Below are 15975 nucleotides of genomic sequence, written 5' to 3'. Positions count from 1 at the left end.
GTCAGAAGTTTACATACACTAAGTTGACTGTGCCTTTAAACAACTTGGAAAATTCCAGAAAAGGATTTAATGGCTTTAGAAGCTTCTGCAAGGCTAATTGACATAATTTGAGTCAATTGGAGGTGTACCTGTGGATGTATTTCAAGGCCTACCTCCAAACTCAGTGCCTCTTTGCTTGACACCATGAGAAAATCAAAAGAAATCAGCCAAGACCTCAGAAAAGTCTGGTTCATCCTTGGGAGCAATTTCCAAACACCTGAAGGTACCACGTTCATCTGTACAAACAATAGTATGCAAGTATAAACACCATGTGACCACTCAGCCGTCATACCACTCAGGAAGGAGACACGTTCTGTCTCCTAGAGATGAACAAACTTTGATGCGAGAAGTGCAAATCAATCCCAGAACAACAGCAAAGGGCCTTGTGAAGATGCTGGAGGAGACAGGTACAAAGGTATCTATATCCACAGTAAAACGAGTCCTATATCGACATAACCTGAAAGGCCTCTCAGCAAGGAAGAAGCCACTGCTCCAAAACCGCCATAAAAAAGCCAGACTGCACATGTGGACAAAGATCGTACTTTTTGGAGAAGTGTCTTCTGGTCTGATGAAACAAAAATAGAACTGTTTGGCCATAATGACCATTGTTATGTTTGGAGGAAGAAGGGGGAGACTTGCAAGCCGAAGAACACCATCCCAACTGTGAAGCATGGGGATGGCGGCATCATGTTGTGGGGGTGCTTTGCTGCAGGAGGGCCTGGTGCACTTCACAAAATAAATGGCATCATGAGGGAGGACAATTATGTGGATATATTGAAGGAACATCTCAAGACATCAGTCAGGAAGTTAAAGCTTGGTCGCAAATGGGTCTTCCAAATGTACAATGACCCCAAGCATACTTCAAACGTTGTGGCAAAATGGCTTAAGGACAACAAAGTCAAGGTATTGAAGTGGCCATCACAAAGCCATGACCTCAATCCCATATAACATTTGTGGGCAGAACTGAAAAAAGCTGACTCAGTTACACCAGCTCTGTCAGGAGGAATGGGCCAAAATTCACCCAACTTATTGTGGGAAGCTTGGGGAAGGTTACCCAATTCATTTGACCCAGGTTAAACAATGCTACCAAATACTAATTGAGTGTATGTAAACTTCTGATCCACTGGGAATGTGATGAAAGAAATAAAAGCTGAAATAAATTATTCTCTCTACTATTATTCTGACATTTCACATTCTTAAAATAAAGTGATGATCCTAACTGACCTAAGACAGGGAATTTTTACTAGGATTAAATGCCAGGAATTGTGAACAACTGAGTTTAAATGTATTTGGCTAAGGTGTATGTAAACTTCCAACTTTGACTGTAACTGTTTCACTGGAATATAAATGTAACATATTTAATAATCTCCCTAAGCCATTGAATCTATCAAGCCATTTTTTGTTCTTAAGTAATCGGTACCTGCTATTCGCTACAAAGCTCAAAAAGAGTGAAACGGGGTGGTGCTCCAAAAACCTTCATTTACTCAATGCCTTACGCTATTGCATTAGTCATATCTGTGAATTTGCTCCGAGTCATACCAGCGCGGCAGTTCCCTAATGGTTCCACTAATGTAACGGCCCTGAAGACTGCTGCCGAACTACCATTAACTCTCAGTGCCTCACTCTCTCAATGGAAAGCTTTTGTTTGCATCACAATGTTCCCCTCATTGTTTGTTCCATTTAAAACCAACCATTTACACTTTACAGCAGTCTTTACACTTTACAGCAGTCTTTACACTTTACAGCAGTCTTTACACTTTACAGTGGTCTTTACACTTTACAGCAGTCTTTACACTTTACAGCGGTCTTTACTACATTTTACAGCAGTCTTTACACTTTACAGCAGTCTTTACACTTTACAGCAGTCTTTACACTTTACAGTAGTCTTTACACTTTACAGCGGTCTTTACACTTTGCAGCAGTCTTCACACTTTACAGCAGTCTTTGCTTTCGATAGGTTCCATTGCCGCTGAGTATTTTTTTCGCGGATGATATTCCACATTTGAGTATAACTCTGGAGACCCGTGTTTTTACTGGCTCTGTTGATGTTTTAGGGAGAAAGACAGGGGTTGCTAATGCCATCTGTTTCTATTAATGCATCCCTGGGTCTCCAGAAATCACCTGAAAATGGCAGTATAAAGCCACTTTACCAGGGCACTTTGTCTGTCTCTGCGCCAGTCAGAGGGAGAGGCCTGATGCTGGTAATGCAACGTGACTCCTTCAGGCACAGACTTGCCAAGCCACCTGCAGTACGGTCTTTTCTTGCCATGCTTCAAAAGTGTGCCACTCTCCATCTCCTGGCTTCTTGAGACAATGCCATGGCACACAGTCACCATGGAAGACAGCAAGTCTCATGTGGGATGGTATTTTCAACGTAGTGGTTAATATCACTTTCATGTACAGTATTTGCAGAATAATGAGTAGCCTGGAAGGAAAATTCAAGTGCCACCTTAGTCATTTTTTAAAATGCGTGTTCATTTGTCTTCCCTCCTGCAGGTCAGCATCTGTTTGGAGTGCAACAGCAGCAAGCTCCGTGGCCTGAAGCGCAAGTGGATCCGCTGCTCGGCGCAAGCCACGGTCCTTCACCTCAAGAAATTCATCGCCAAAAAGCTTAACCTGACATCGTTCAATGAGGTATGGCTAACCCACTTTAAGGCAAGGGGGGGTGGGATTTTCCTGCAGTAAGGCGAATTTGAGCTTGTCTAGTGACGAAGGACCTCTTTTTAAGGAGGCCCCAAGATGTAGTTTTGACTAGCCGTCTCTTTAAGCCCTTCCCATGCACTTTAAACTGAAAGATGATCCCTTTTAACAAGGCGTTCTTGGTTCTCTCAAGGCAGTGCATTTGTTTGCCTCATCACATACACTATTCAATCCTCTTCCTCCGCTGTCATTATTCTTCACAAAGCTTTTGCCATTCACCTTATGTTCTTGGGAAAATATGCCCTTGTAATATAATTTGCTTTCTGTCTTGTCATTGTGAGTCGCCTGTCACAACTGTATGAGGGAGATGTGATGTAACTTTTAAGCCGGTGTTCAATTTGCCTTTTATCTCGTATCTGTCTGTCTTGAAGATGTGTGTGTGTGTGTGCGCGTGCGTGCGTGCGTGCGTGCGTGCGTGCGTGTGATGTCTTCAAAGCGTATGTTTCCATCACCAACGTCCGTGACGCAATACAGCTGTCAGCTGCTCTGTTGTTGTCTATTGAATATCAAGAGCCGTTCTTCATTCAAAATCTATTTTCAACACTAAACATAGAGGTGTACGTCAACAGTCCCTGCTGTGTCAAAGCACAGCGCGGCGCTTTCCCATGGGTTATATTTATATCTATAGGATAATTGGAGCATCCATCTTGATATTTCAGCAGACCTCACCAGGCCATGGAGAACAGTATTTATTAAATCACTGTACCTCACTAAGCCATGGAGAAGAGTATTCGACCACATGAGCTGAATGCGTTGCGTCACCCACACCATGTGTTTCATAATGTTTTATTTGTTTTCAAACTTGTTGCCATGTCCCTCAGCGCCCAAACACATGTACGCATGGGGAGAGGGATTGTGTTATGTTATTAATGACATTACCAACAATGGAATAAATACTCTAATACATGCTGTCTATTATTGCTGTAACTTGCTGTGGCAAGACGGTTTTACTCTGTTACCAAGATAAAATAACATCAAGGCAAAAGCAATGTCTCTCAGTTAGAAGGAAGAGCCAGCTACCAGTAGGTGCTGCTGTGGCAGTGCTGCTTCACACTGGCTTCCTCTCCTCCTCTCTCCCCTTTCCCCCTCAGCCCCCCAGTGTCTGTGTTGGGGAGAGTATTGATTGGCCGAATGCAGATGCGGGCAGCCGCCTCACAGAATATCAATGTTTAATCCACGGAGGAGGAGTGGATTGGCAAGGAAGTCTTTGATTCTATTGGCTACAATGAAGGTTTTTTTGTGCTTTTCCAAAAGGCCCCCATGCGCAAGGTGCTACGGGCCCACCGGCAAATATACTTTTCCGTCTTTGTTTCCTCTCAAAGAAATGTAGATATTTTGACAGCACAGAGAGACCTCAAGTCTGAATCAGAAGGACAATATATCAAATATATTCAAAGCAGTGCCTGTTTCTAACCGTGTGGGGGTTACAGCACACGCACTGCACACTCCTAAGGTTAAAGGTATTTATTCTCTATATGCAGTGCAGTGGATTTCCCTTCCAGTGAATTGTTAATAAATGCATCATTCTTATATCTCCCATTCACAGCTGGACATTTTATGCAATGAGGAAATCTTGGGAAAGGACCACACTTTGAAATTTGTTGTCGTGACAAGATGGAGATTTAAGGTAAAGAGTATGGGGTAGAATAAGTCTACTAAAATATTGCTTTTCCGGTTCTGTTGAATCTATGTTTTCTGCATAGATCATCCAGAGTTGCATGCTGATAAGCTGTGCACACACACACACACGTCTCGGTGGAGAGGACACCTTTTCTCTCACGATGTGCTATGGTGACACAAAACCCAGAGATGAATGGAAGTGAATGTTACGATCAGACCTTGTCATTTTAAACCCCAATATTTTATACTAGGGGCTATGATAAGGATATAATCAAAGTAGTAGCCTATCTATCTCTGTCTGTGTTTAGAAGGACATTTTTCCAGCTGTATTGTTTTATACTAGGGGCTATGATAAGGATATAATCAAAGTAGTGGCCTATCTATCTCTGTCTGTGTTTAGAAGGACATCTTTCCAGCTGTATTGTTTTCAGTCAGTTAGTCTTTATTTGTCATTTGTTTTGTTTGCATTCCAGAAATCCCCCCTCCTGCTGCATTACAGACCCAAAATGGATTTGCTGTAGTCGGACAGAACGGTTGTTTTGGCCCAGTGGCCCAGAACTGTGCAACGTACTATTTATGCAGAGACGATCAATCCCAACACCAAGCAAACACACCAGATCAGAAGTCCACACAAGCCAGCAAACAACAAACCCCAGCACAGATACTGCACCACGGGCGGGTTTAGATCAAAAAACAACCTTTTTTTTGTCCGCTATACATCCTAGATATGTGAAAGATTTGAGAGAAAAAACAAACATATATTTATACTTTTGTACAGATGAGACATGGAACCAAGACACTACTGGTGCTCTGTTTACACATGAACAAGATGTCGGGGAATCGTGTGCCCATATTTTTTGTTTTCTCGACAGACTTCACTCCTCCGACCCTCATTGACTGATAAAAAGGCGAGGACGAGGATTTTTAACAGTTCATTTTATTTTTCAGGTTACACTCAAACGAGTCTTGGGAGCAAAGAAAGTATATACATTTATATAATAAGACATTGTTTCAAAGCTGTTTATTGCGTTGTTGTATTGTCCTCTGATTTATTTTTTTATTTTACTTTAAAATTGCTTCGGGTTTGCTGAAGGTTGATTGTGAATAGGGGAAAAATGTGTGTACTAATTTATGTTCTATATACCAATATTGTACATAAAATGTCATTATGAGAGAGATTGAAAGGAGTAAGAAAGATACTTAAGATTGTTAGAAAAGGTTCACAGAAGTGCTTCAGTACGGTACATTCGGAAAGTATTCAGACCCGTTGACTTTTTCCACATTTTGCTACGTTAGTCCACATAAATCTACACACAATACCCCAAACAGGTTTTTAGGTATTTTTGCAAATGTATTATAAATAAAAAACAGAAATACCTTATTTACATAAGTATTCAGACTTGCTATGAGTTTCGAAATTGAGACAGGATTGTGTCGAGGCCCAGATCTGGGGAATGGTACCAAATTATGCAGCATTGAAGGTCCCCAAGAACACAGTGGCCTCCATCATTCTTAAATGGAAGAAGTTTTGAACCACCAAGACTCTTCCTAGAGTGGGTCGCCTGGCCAAACATCGCAATCGGGGGAGAGGGACCTTGGTCAGGGAGGTGACCAAGAATCCGAGTTCCTCTGTGGAGATGGGAGAACCTGAAAGAAGGACAACCATCTCTGAAGCACTCCACCAATCAGACCTTTATGGCAGTGTGGCTAGACAGAAGCCACTCCTCAGTAAAAGGGACATGTCAGATTGAACTCTTTGGTCTGAATGCCAAGCATCACAGCTGGAGAAAATCTGGCACCATCCCTACAGTGAAACATGGTGGTAGCATCATAATGCTGTGGGGATGTTTTAGGCGGGAGGGGCTGGGAGACTAGTCAGGATCGAGGGAAAGATGAACGGAGTAAAGTACAGAGAGATCCTTGATGAAAACCTGCTCTAGAGCGCTTAGGACCTCAGACTGGGGCGAAGGTTCACCTTCTAACAGGACAATGACCCTAAGACAATGCAGGAGTGGCTTCAAGACAAGTCTCTGAATGTCCTTTAGTGGCCCAGCCAGAGCCCAAACTTGAACCCGATCAAACATCTCTGGAGAGACCTGAAAATAGCTGTGCAGCGACACTACACATTCCAACCTGGCAGATCTTGGGAGGATCTGCAGAGAAGAATGGGAGAAACGCCCCAAAATACAGGTGTTTCAAGCTTGTAGCGTTAAACCAAGAAAACTCAAGGCTGTAATCACTTGCAGAGGTGCTGAGTAAAGGGTGTGAATACTTACACTAACGTTCATAAGTTTGGGGTCACTTAGAAATGTCCTTGTTTTTGAAAGAAAAGCAAATTTTTTTGTCCATTAAAATAACATAAAATTGATCAGAAATACAGTGTACACATTGTTAATGTTGTAATGTTGTAAAATACTATTGTAGCCGGAAACAACAGATTTTTTATGGAATATTTACATAGACGTACAGAGGCCCGTTATCAGCAACCATCACTCCTGTGTTCCAATGGCACGTTGTGTTAGTTAATCCAAGTTTATCATTTTAAAAGGCTAATTGATCATTCGAAAACCCTTTTGCAATTATGTTAACAAGGCTGAAAACTGTTATTCTGATTATAGAAGCAATACAACTGTCCTTCCTTAGACTAGTTGAGTATCTGGAGCATCAGCATTTGTGGGTTCGATTACAGGCTCAAAATGGCCAAAAAACAAAGAACTTTCTTCTGAAACTTGTCAGTCTATTCTTGTTCTGAGAAATGAAGGCTATTCCATGTGAGAAATTGCCAAGAAACTGAAGATCTTGTACAACGCTGTGTCCTACTCTCTTCACAGAATAGCGCAATCTGTCTCTAACCAGGATAGAAGGAGGAGTGGGAGGCCCCGGTGCACAACTGAGCAAGAGGACACGTACATTAGAGTGTCTAGTTTGAGAAATAGACGACTCACAAGTCCTCAACTGGCAACTTCATTAAATAGTACCCGCAAAATACCAGTCTCTACCTCAACAGTGACGAGGCGACTCTTGGATGCTGGCCTTCTAAGCAGAGTTGCAAATAAAATGACATTTCTCAGACTGGCCAATAAAAATAAAAGATTAAGGTGGACAAAAGAACACAGATACTGGACAGAGATATGGCTTTTTATTTGCATCTCTGCCTAAAGGCCAGCATCTCGGAGTCACCTCTTATCTGTTGATGTTGAGACTGGTGCTATTGCGGGAACTATTTAATGAACTTGCCAGTTGAGGACTTGTGAGGCGTCTGTTTCTCAAAATAGTGTACTAATGTACTTGTCCTCTTGCTCAGTTGTGCACCGGGACCTCCCACTCCTCTTTCTATTCTGGTTAGAGCCAGTTTGCTCTGTTCTGTGAAGGGAGTAGTACACCGCATTGTATTGTGTGTAGATCGATGAGGGGGTAAAAACTATTTAATCCATTTAGAATAAGGTTGTAACATAACAAAATGTGGAAAAGTCAAGGGGTCTGAATACTTTCCGAATGCACTGTAAATTGTTGGGCTACTTGTATATGTAATATTGGGTTTTTAATGTAGAGCAGACTCCTTATCAGTATATAGAAAGGCCTCTTTTAGTTGTCTGAGAGAGAAACAAAACAAATATATCAAATCTTCTGCCGTGTAAAAAAGAAAATGGTCTGAAATGACATTGCATTGCTACATGCACAAGGTATGAATTAGAGACAGTCTATGAAAGCAGCCCGCTTTTAAAATATTCCAGTGATTACTACATCTCAATTGCATTGCCATCAAATACGATTGACCATTAAATCAACCTGGTTTCGTCTTAACAGTATAATCAAGCAAGAACTTGGGAGTATTGTTCGAAACATCTGTGTCCAAAAAGCCTGCAAGGTAATATTATGCAGCTACTGTTACTCTTGCTATCGACAGGAGGCACTTGTATTGATTTATTCTCTTTAGGTATTCATACCACAATAAATCCGTCCTCGTGTTTATTTGACCGCACTTCACAGCTCCCTAACCCTGCATATTGTTTCGAGAGATGAGGAAGTGCAGCCACATGCATATGAGATGGCCGAGCACCCAGCAGCTGATAGCATTAGCATCCCAGTCCTTAGTAGAATGTATTCCTCTGGGTTACCTTTAGGTACAGTGCAGCATCCCATCTCTTCTTCTATCCCTATGTCATCGCTACCTTTAGTGCCAAAGGCTTGAAAACCCCCCTTGACTTGATCTTGTATTTCCGTGTGGTCAGCTATATGAAAGTCAATGAGATTTCATCTATTTCACAGCAGTATGGGACCTGAGATATAAAGCTGTTTGGAACAGAGTCAAATATGAAACAGTTACATTTGAGACTTTATTAAATTGACAAGAGCTTGAAGTATTTTCATTATGTGGAAGAAGCACACTCAGATGTGATAGATTAACATGCTCTTTTGAGCATATGAAATAAATGCATTTTTTTGATATGATAGTATCAAAACGGATTACTTTTGTACCTTTTTGAGGCGGCTCTAATTTTGGTGCTTATTTGAGCGTGTCTAATGAGAGTTTGGGGAGAAAGTACTTCAGAGATTAATGGCTCAACTGTGTATTACGGGAACCAGGACAGAACAGTCTTAATTCATAGTCATGGCCACCTTTTTCTTCAGTGCAACTGAAATATGCTTTCCTTGAACTGGACCATAAATGAACATTTCAGACCACACATAGCATTACCTCACTGCGCTGTCAATATTACTGTCAATAATTGTTGATTCCCCTCCTTGTATTTATGCAAGGAAAGCTGTCGATCTTGTTCACACACAGTCCAAATAAGGTCTTATAGGTGCATATTATATTTTATAAATACTTTCATACCTGTCTCTACCAAACCAGCTTAACCAAAACTCATTTTTATTTGGTTAACGGTCACCCCATCAGTAAATGCATAAATGCTATTGATATAAATACTTAAAAAAATAATCATTTCCATACTTCAACCATATTTGTTGAGATGTCTTACAGTGCAAAACATTTTTTGTATGCATATGGCAACACAATATGTGTAAAGCCTGCCTGGCTCATTTCTTGTTGTTTTTATCAGTACCTTTTGCCTTTGACCTTAGCTTACCCATCCAAGAGCTGAAAGATGTGCGAGCATTTTTGTCAATATTGACCGCTTGGCTCCTGTGTGAATGACATATTAATTTTGTTTTACAGGCCCCATATATTTACATTAGCTTTGTTTGAACAGCATATTAGCCATGTAATCATTACTTATCGCAAAAATGCTATCAGAGTAAACAATGAAGTAACTATTTCCCAGCAGAACCTATGTATTCTTAAGAACTGGTTTGATTGGAACAAAGGCATGTTACATGTATTTTTTTTTTTTATATGATTCAGATGTTCTTTTCTCTACTTGTTTTATATGTATGCCAGTGCTGTTCAGTAACCCTGTGATGTGATCTCTGGAACATAATGGGGGGGGGATGGGGCTTTGTTTTGGGGCCTTTGCCACTGTGAAGGCTGGTGCCTTCTCTTCTTTTCTCTCTTCTTGGAGCTGAGTACGGTGCTAACATCTTTTCTCTAACTCAATCTGGTTCAAATCCGCTTCAGAGAGTTAAAATGAGTGCTGTGGATTCCGCGGCCTGTAGTACTTCAGTCACTCACTAATCGGGCTTTGTCACGACGTGCCCTAGTGCCTACATTGCTGGAGTCCAGGGGTGTGTTGTCTTGTCGTGTCTGTCTCACTTTCTCTCTGTGCTGATGAAAAAGGTGCTGTTTTTTTTCTTGTTGATTTGTTTGTTTGCTTTTCCCCGCGGTCCGGGCTTGCTCTGGAAAAACAGAATAGAGAGAAAGGTAAATAAAGTTTTGGACCGTGAAGAAGTTGCTGTTATATAAAACACACAAAAAGCGGAGAAGCTGGGATAGCTATATACCTGAATGATTCTTCTTCAGAGAGAAAGAGTATTTATTTGGAGTTATTTTCATGCGACTCACAGTAACCTCAGTGAAATGCTTGGGGATCCCTGTTTTAGCTGTAGTTGTCCTTTCTGCTCTATGGAATTGGTACAGAAAGCTCTTCTTTATCACTACACTTTCACGACTTCTAGCAGTTGGACATTCGCCAGGTGCATAGTGCCGGCACAGGTATTGTTGTTAGAATGTTTCCAAAGTTAACTCATACCCCAGGAGTCATGCCTGGGAGGTGTGTGGAGTAACGCGGGGGCAGGTTCCACCTCCAGAGCACTGGATCGGATCGATCTTCACACTTTTATCAGCCCTATGTTGAGACATCAGTGTCGCTACACTTGACAGCTAGGCTAAGAGGCTTTACATGTTTCCCTATTCTGCTCACTGCAGAGAGTGGTTCGTATCCAGACTGAACCGTTGCCAGTGTGGAGACCGTGACATGTCAAGGCCTCAACTCATAAACTCCTCCTTTTCTCATTTTCTAGACTCTTATCCTCTCATTATCTCAGATTTATCCACACCGCGGTTGGGGCGAGCTGTACGTAACTAGTCTGATAGTCTGAACTTGACTACCAGCTAATTTTGATGTCATAATGCTACTTATGAAGACCAGAATAAGCCATGGTACCTGTGGAGGCTTTTAACCTACTTTTTTAAAGAGCAATTATGTCTTAATAATAGTTTTGTGAAACAGCGGCAGACATTTTTGAATGGATACCCTGGATAGACACCAAAGTATTCCAGGTGGTCTCAAAATGGCCCAGTGTTTATGTTCCTGTAATAACAGTCTCCACTCTGAGAGTGTGATGGCTCTTTTTCACTCTGGCCCCCTGAGCTCTCCTGTAAAGCTCTGTAATCACCCAGGCGACCCCTACGTCTGACCGGGGTCACTCAGGCGGCTAGTCTGGATGAAACACACTCCACAAATACGGATTGTCTGGCCAGGGCAGCACTGCACCACTGCGCCCACTCAGAAAGGCAGCTTGGCTCTTGATGGTACCATGCAGTGAATCACAATCCCACTGGTGGTTCCGATTGAGGGGCAACTGTCTGGAGTTGGCTTTCATTTCAACATGATATTTCCATTTCAATTGTCTATTTCAAAGGTGTTTAACTATCATCTGCAACTTTGACCCGACTCTGGGAATGAGGAAAGAGATGTGGTCTGGATGTCACAGTGAGTTCATTAGCCTGATAAATGTTAGTCATATTTTCCTTCAAAATGAAGGGAAATAAATCCACAGTAACCAACCTTCACAGTGGCACTGGTCATCGATATAATCTGTCCGAATTTTGTATTATTATTATTTATTTATACTGTAAAGTTATGAATCCTGCAGTAGCTTTTTGTTTTTGAAAAACATACAGAGATTTGATATCCTTCCCTGTGTTCATTATTTTTTATTTTTGTTTTGTTTAAAACATACGATTTTATGGCCTAAATTGTGAATTTATAACTGTGCTCCTTCTTTTGTATTGTAAGTGATCGCGTCTGCTCAATGCTCTCTGTGTACCAACAGCACAAGCTGTGCTCCTCTTTGGGTCAAGGTCTGGCAAAATTAAAACTAATGTAAAACTGGCAATGTGGTAATTGTATTTGCAAGGAAAATGTGCAATATCCTTTTCTCAGATGGTTCCAGGTTTCAGAGTAAAAATTCCATTTAATGTATTTTTTTTGGCTTTCCAGTCAATTCCTCAGGTCACAAAAATGCCTTCCTGGTCTTGAGGGTGACCAGGAATCTCAGATCACACTAATGCACCCGGATATGAAATGGCTGGATTTTATTTTGGTCTTGTCGCTCTTGTTTATTTTATGTCTCTGTTACACAAATTTCCTCAGAAAAAAAGTTCTGGGTTAAACACAGGCACTTATTCAGGTGTCCTTTTCCTTGTTCTCTTTTTTGTATTATGATTATTTATTTCCATTGCCACATGAAAGGAGTTTTTGGTAGAGAACTGGGCTGGAATTTGTTACACACAATATTAAGGATGTTTTTTGTCAAAAACGTGAGTGTGTATTTCATCAATAAATGCCTTTAAAAGTGGCTGTAATGCCTTGGTGTCTTTGCTCTGTCTGATCCCAAAAGAGATTGCTCACACAGCCTGGTCGCTCAGAATAGATGTAACATAGTAAATGTACATTTGTAGCCCTCCAGTTAGTATGATATGTTACGTTTGGTGTGGTTACTAAAGACAGAGGGTTACTTAAGACAGAGACGATAGGGTGGAGGTTGGTCAGGAAATGTGGGCGTATACCGCTATTTTCTAGCAACACAATGGTTGCACGTTTGAATCACATCACAGACAACTTTAGCATTTTAGATAATTAGCAACTTTGCTACTACTTTTTAATGACTTAGCATGTTAGCTAACTCTAACATTAACCTCTTACCTGCTAACCATAGCCCTAAACTTAACCCCTTGACCTAACCCTAAACTCTAACCTAGCTAGCGTTAGCCACCCAGCTAACCTAGCCAACATTAGCAACAACAGATTGGAATTCGTAACATATCATTCAAATAGCAAGTTCTAAACCTATTATACGAATTGGAATTTGTAAAATATCAAAGGAAATAGATGTTGACATCCACACTATGAAAAACAGGAGAAATGATTACAGCTGTGTCTTTCTGGGTAAGTCTCAGCTTTCCAGACCTCGATTGTGCAACATCAAATCAAATGTTATCGGTCACATACACATATTTAGCAGATGTTATTGCGGGTGTAGCGAAATGTGTTCCTAGCTCCAATAATGCAGTAGTATCTAACAATTCAACACAATACACAGAAATCTAAAAGTAAAAGAATGGAATTATGAAATATATACAGTACCAGTCAAATGTTTGATGACAGCTTTGCACACTCTTGGCATTCTCTCAACCAGCTTCACCTGGAATGCTTTTCCAATGATCTTGAAGAAGTTCCCACATATGCCGAGGACTTGAATGCTTTTCCTTCACTCTGCGGTCCAACTCATCCCAAACCATCTCAATTGGGTTGAGGTTGGGTGATTGTGGATCCCAGGTCAATTGATGCAGCACTCTATCACTTTCCTTGGTCAAATAGGCCTTACACGGCCTAGAGGTGTGTTCGGTCATTGTCCTGTTGAAAAAACAAATGATAGTCCCACTAAGCGCAACCAGATGGGATGGCTGAGTGCTGCAGAATGCTGTGGTAGCCATGCTGGTTAAGTGGGCCTTGACTTCTAACTGAATCACAGACAGTGTGACCAGCAAAGCACCCCCACACCATCACACCTCCTCCTCCATGCTTCACAATGGACATCACACATGCGGAGATCATCCGTTCCCCTACTCTGCGTCTCACAAAGATAAGATTGGAACCAAAAATCTCACATTTGGACTCATGAGACCAAATGACAGCTTACACCTGTCTAATGTCCATTGCTTGTGTTTCTTGGCCCAAGCAAGTCTCTTCTTATTATTGGTGTCCTAAGCAATGGTTTCTTTGCAGCAATTTAACCACGAAGGCCTGATTCACGCATTTTTTTGTCTGCAATCTGAGGTGCAGTTAACTCTAATGAACTTACCCTCTGCAGCAGAGGTAACTCTGGGTCTTCCTTTCCTGTGGCAGTCCTCATGAGAGCCAGTTTTATCATAGCACTTGATGGTTTTTGCGACTGCACTTGAAGAAACTTTCTAAGTTATTGACATTTTCCACATTGACTGACCTTCATGTCGTTTCTCTTTGCTTATTTGAGCTGCTCATGCGATAATATGGACTTGGTCTTTTACCAAATAGGGATATCTTCTGTATACCCCCCTACCTTGACACAACACCTTTTAATAAGGCACACCTGTTAATTCAAATGCATTACAGGTGACCACCTCATGGAGCTGGTTGACAGAATGACAAGAGTGTGCAAAGCTGTCATCAAGACAAAGAATCTCAAATCTCAAATATATTTTGATTTGTTTAACACTTTTTGGATATTACATGATTCCATATGTGTTATTTCACAGTTTTGATGTGTTCACAATTATTCTACAATGTAGAAAATAATAAAAAAATAAAGAAAAACCCCTGAATGAGTAGGTGTCCAAAGTTTTGACTCGTGCTGTATATATTACGACAAGCAATGTCGGAGTGGCATTTACTAAAATACAGTAGAATAGAATACATTGTATTCGGCCCCCTTGAACTTTGCGACCTTTTGCCACATTTCAGGCTTCAAACATAAAGATATAAAACTGTATTTTTTATGAAGAATCAACAACAAGTGGGACACAATCAATCAAGTCAAAGTCCAGACCTGAATCCAATCGAGAATCTGTGGAAAGAACTGAAAACTGCTGTTCACAAATGCAAAACTGATAGAGAAATGCAAAACTGATAGAGACATACCCCAAGCGACTTACAGCTGTAATCGCAGCAAAAGGTGGTGCTACAAAGTATTAACTTAAGGGGGGCTGAATAATTTTGCACGCCCAATCTTTCAGTTTTTGATTTGTTAAAAAGTTTGAAATATCCAATAAATGTCGTTCCACTTCATGATTGTGTCCCACTTGTTGTTGATTCTTCACAAAAAATACAGTTTTATATCTTTATGTTTGAAGCCTGAAATGTGGCAAAAGGTCGCAAAGTTCAAGGGGGCCGAATACTTTCGCAAGGCACTGTATATACACTGCTCAAAAAAATAAAGGGAACACTTACACAACACAATTTAACTCCAAGTCAATCACACTTCTGTGAAATCAAACTGTCCACTTAGGAAGCAACACTGATTGACAATACATTTCACATGCTGTTGTGCAAATGGAATAGACAACAGGTGGAAATTATAGGCAATTAGCAAGACACCCCCAATACAGGAGTGGTTCTGCAGGTGGTGACCACAGACCATGTTACCGGATACCAGTATCCTGTGTGTGTATCCTGTGTGTGTGTGTGTGTGTGTGTGTTTTCTCTCCTTCTCCCCTCACAGGTGAAAATCATCACTCCCCAATCAGTCAACAATCAATCATCAATCAGAAGACACACCTCATCCTGTTTTCCTACCCTATTACAGTTCCTTTCCCTTGGTTTAAAAACCCTCAGTTGTTTGCTCTTGAGCTCAATCTCTCTGTAAATGCCATGTCTGTAGGTCTCTGTGTTTCACTCTCTCGTTGTGTATTAACCACTCTTTTGTTTGAGCACCTCCATAGCACTTTGTCATCACCTGTGAGTATTGTTTTGGTTATGGTGTTTGTGTTTGCTTGCTGGTGGGAAAAGGGGAAACCAAGACAAGTCGCCCATGGGCATACACTACCCGTAGGTAAACTTTGTTAAATACACTAGTTAGAACTGGGGGACCACCCACTGTATTTTTGGTTAGTTAGTTAGCTGTTGTTAAAGTAGGCTAGTCTAGCTTAGTTTTTGTTTTGAATACTTATTGTTTCTTTCCTTGGGTCCAGCTCAGCCCCTTTTCCTGCTCCCCCCGTTACCGTGTGTTTTCAAATAAACCTTGAGTTTGACGGTAGATTTCAGTTGTCCTGGTTATTTCGTTCTCACTTTTACTTTGTCACAATTATAATTTGCATGTGTTATGTTACGGGTCTCATTACCATCCCCCCTAGACTGTCGGGCCAAAAGGGATTCGTAACAGACCACTTCTCAGTTCCTATGCTTCCTGGCTGATGCTTTGGTCACTTTTGAATGCTGGCGGTGCTTTCACTCG

The 15975-nt window shown here is 41.1% G+C and overlaps 1 protein-coding gene across 1 annotated transcript in view; it reads left to right on the top strand.

Moving 5' to 3' along the window:
- The window catches only part of LOC135545931 (polycomb group RING finger protein 3), a 34622-nt gene extending 22280 nt beyond the window's left edge, over positions 1-12342 (top strand). Inside the window, exons 8-10 of the mRNA XM_064973929.1 lie at positions 2536-2673; positions 4286-4366; positions 4833-12342. Of these exons, the coding sequence (XP_064830001.1) occupies positions 2536-2673; positions 4286-4366; positions 4833-4880 (267 nt within the window). The 3' untranslated portion in view covers positions 4881-12342. The remainder of the gene's footprint in view (positions 1-2535; positions 2674-4285; positions 4367-4832) is intronic.
- Positions 12343-15975: the final 3633 nt, after the last annotated feature.

Source organism: Oncorhynchus masou, chromosome 9, assembly GCF_036934945.1.
Source record: "Oncorhynchus masou masou isolate Uvic2021 chromosome 9, UVic_Omas_1.1, whole genome shotgun sequence".
NCBI classification, from domain to species: domain Eukaryota; kingdom Metazoa; phylum Chordata; class Actinopteri; order Salmoniformes; family Salmonidae; genus Oncorhynchus; species Oncorhynchus masou.
The sequence above is the reverse complement of the archived record's forward strand: the minus strand, read 5'-3'. Positions and strand labels throughout refer to the sequence as shown.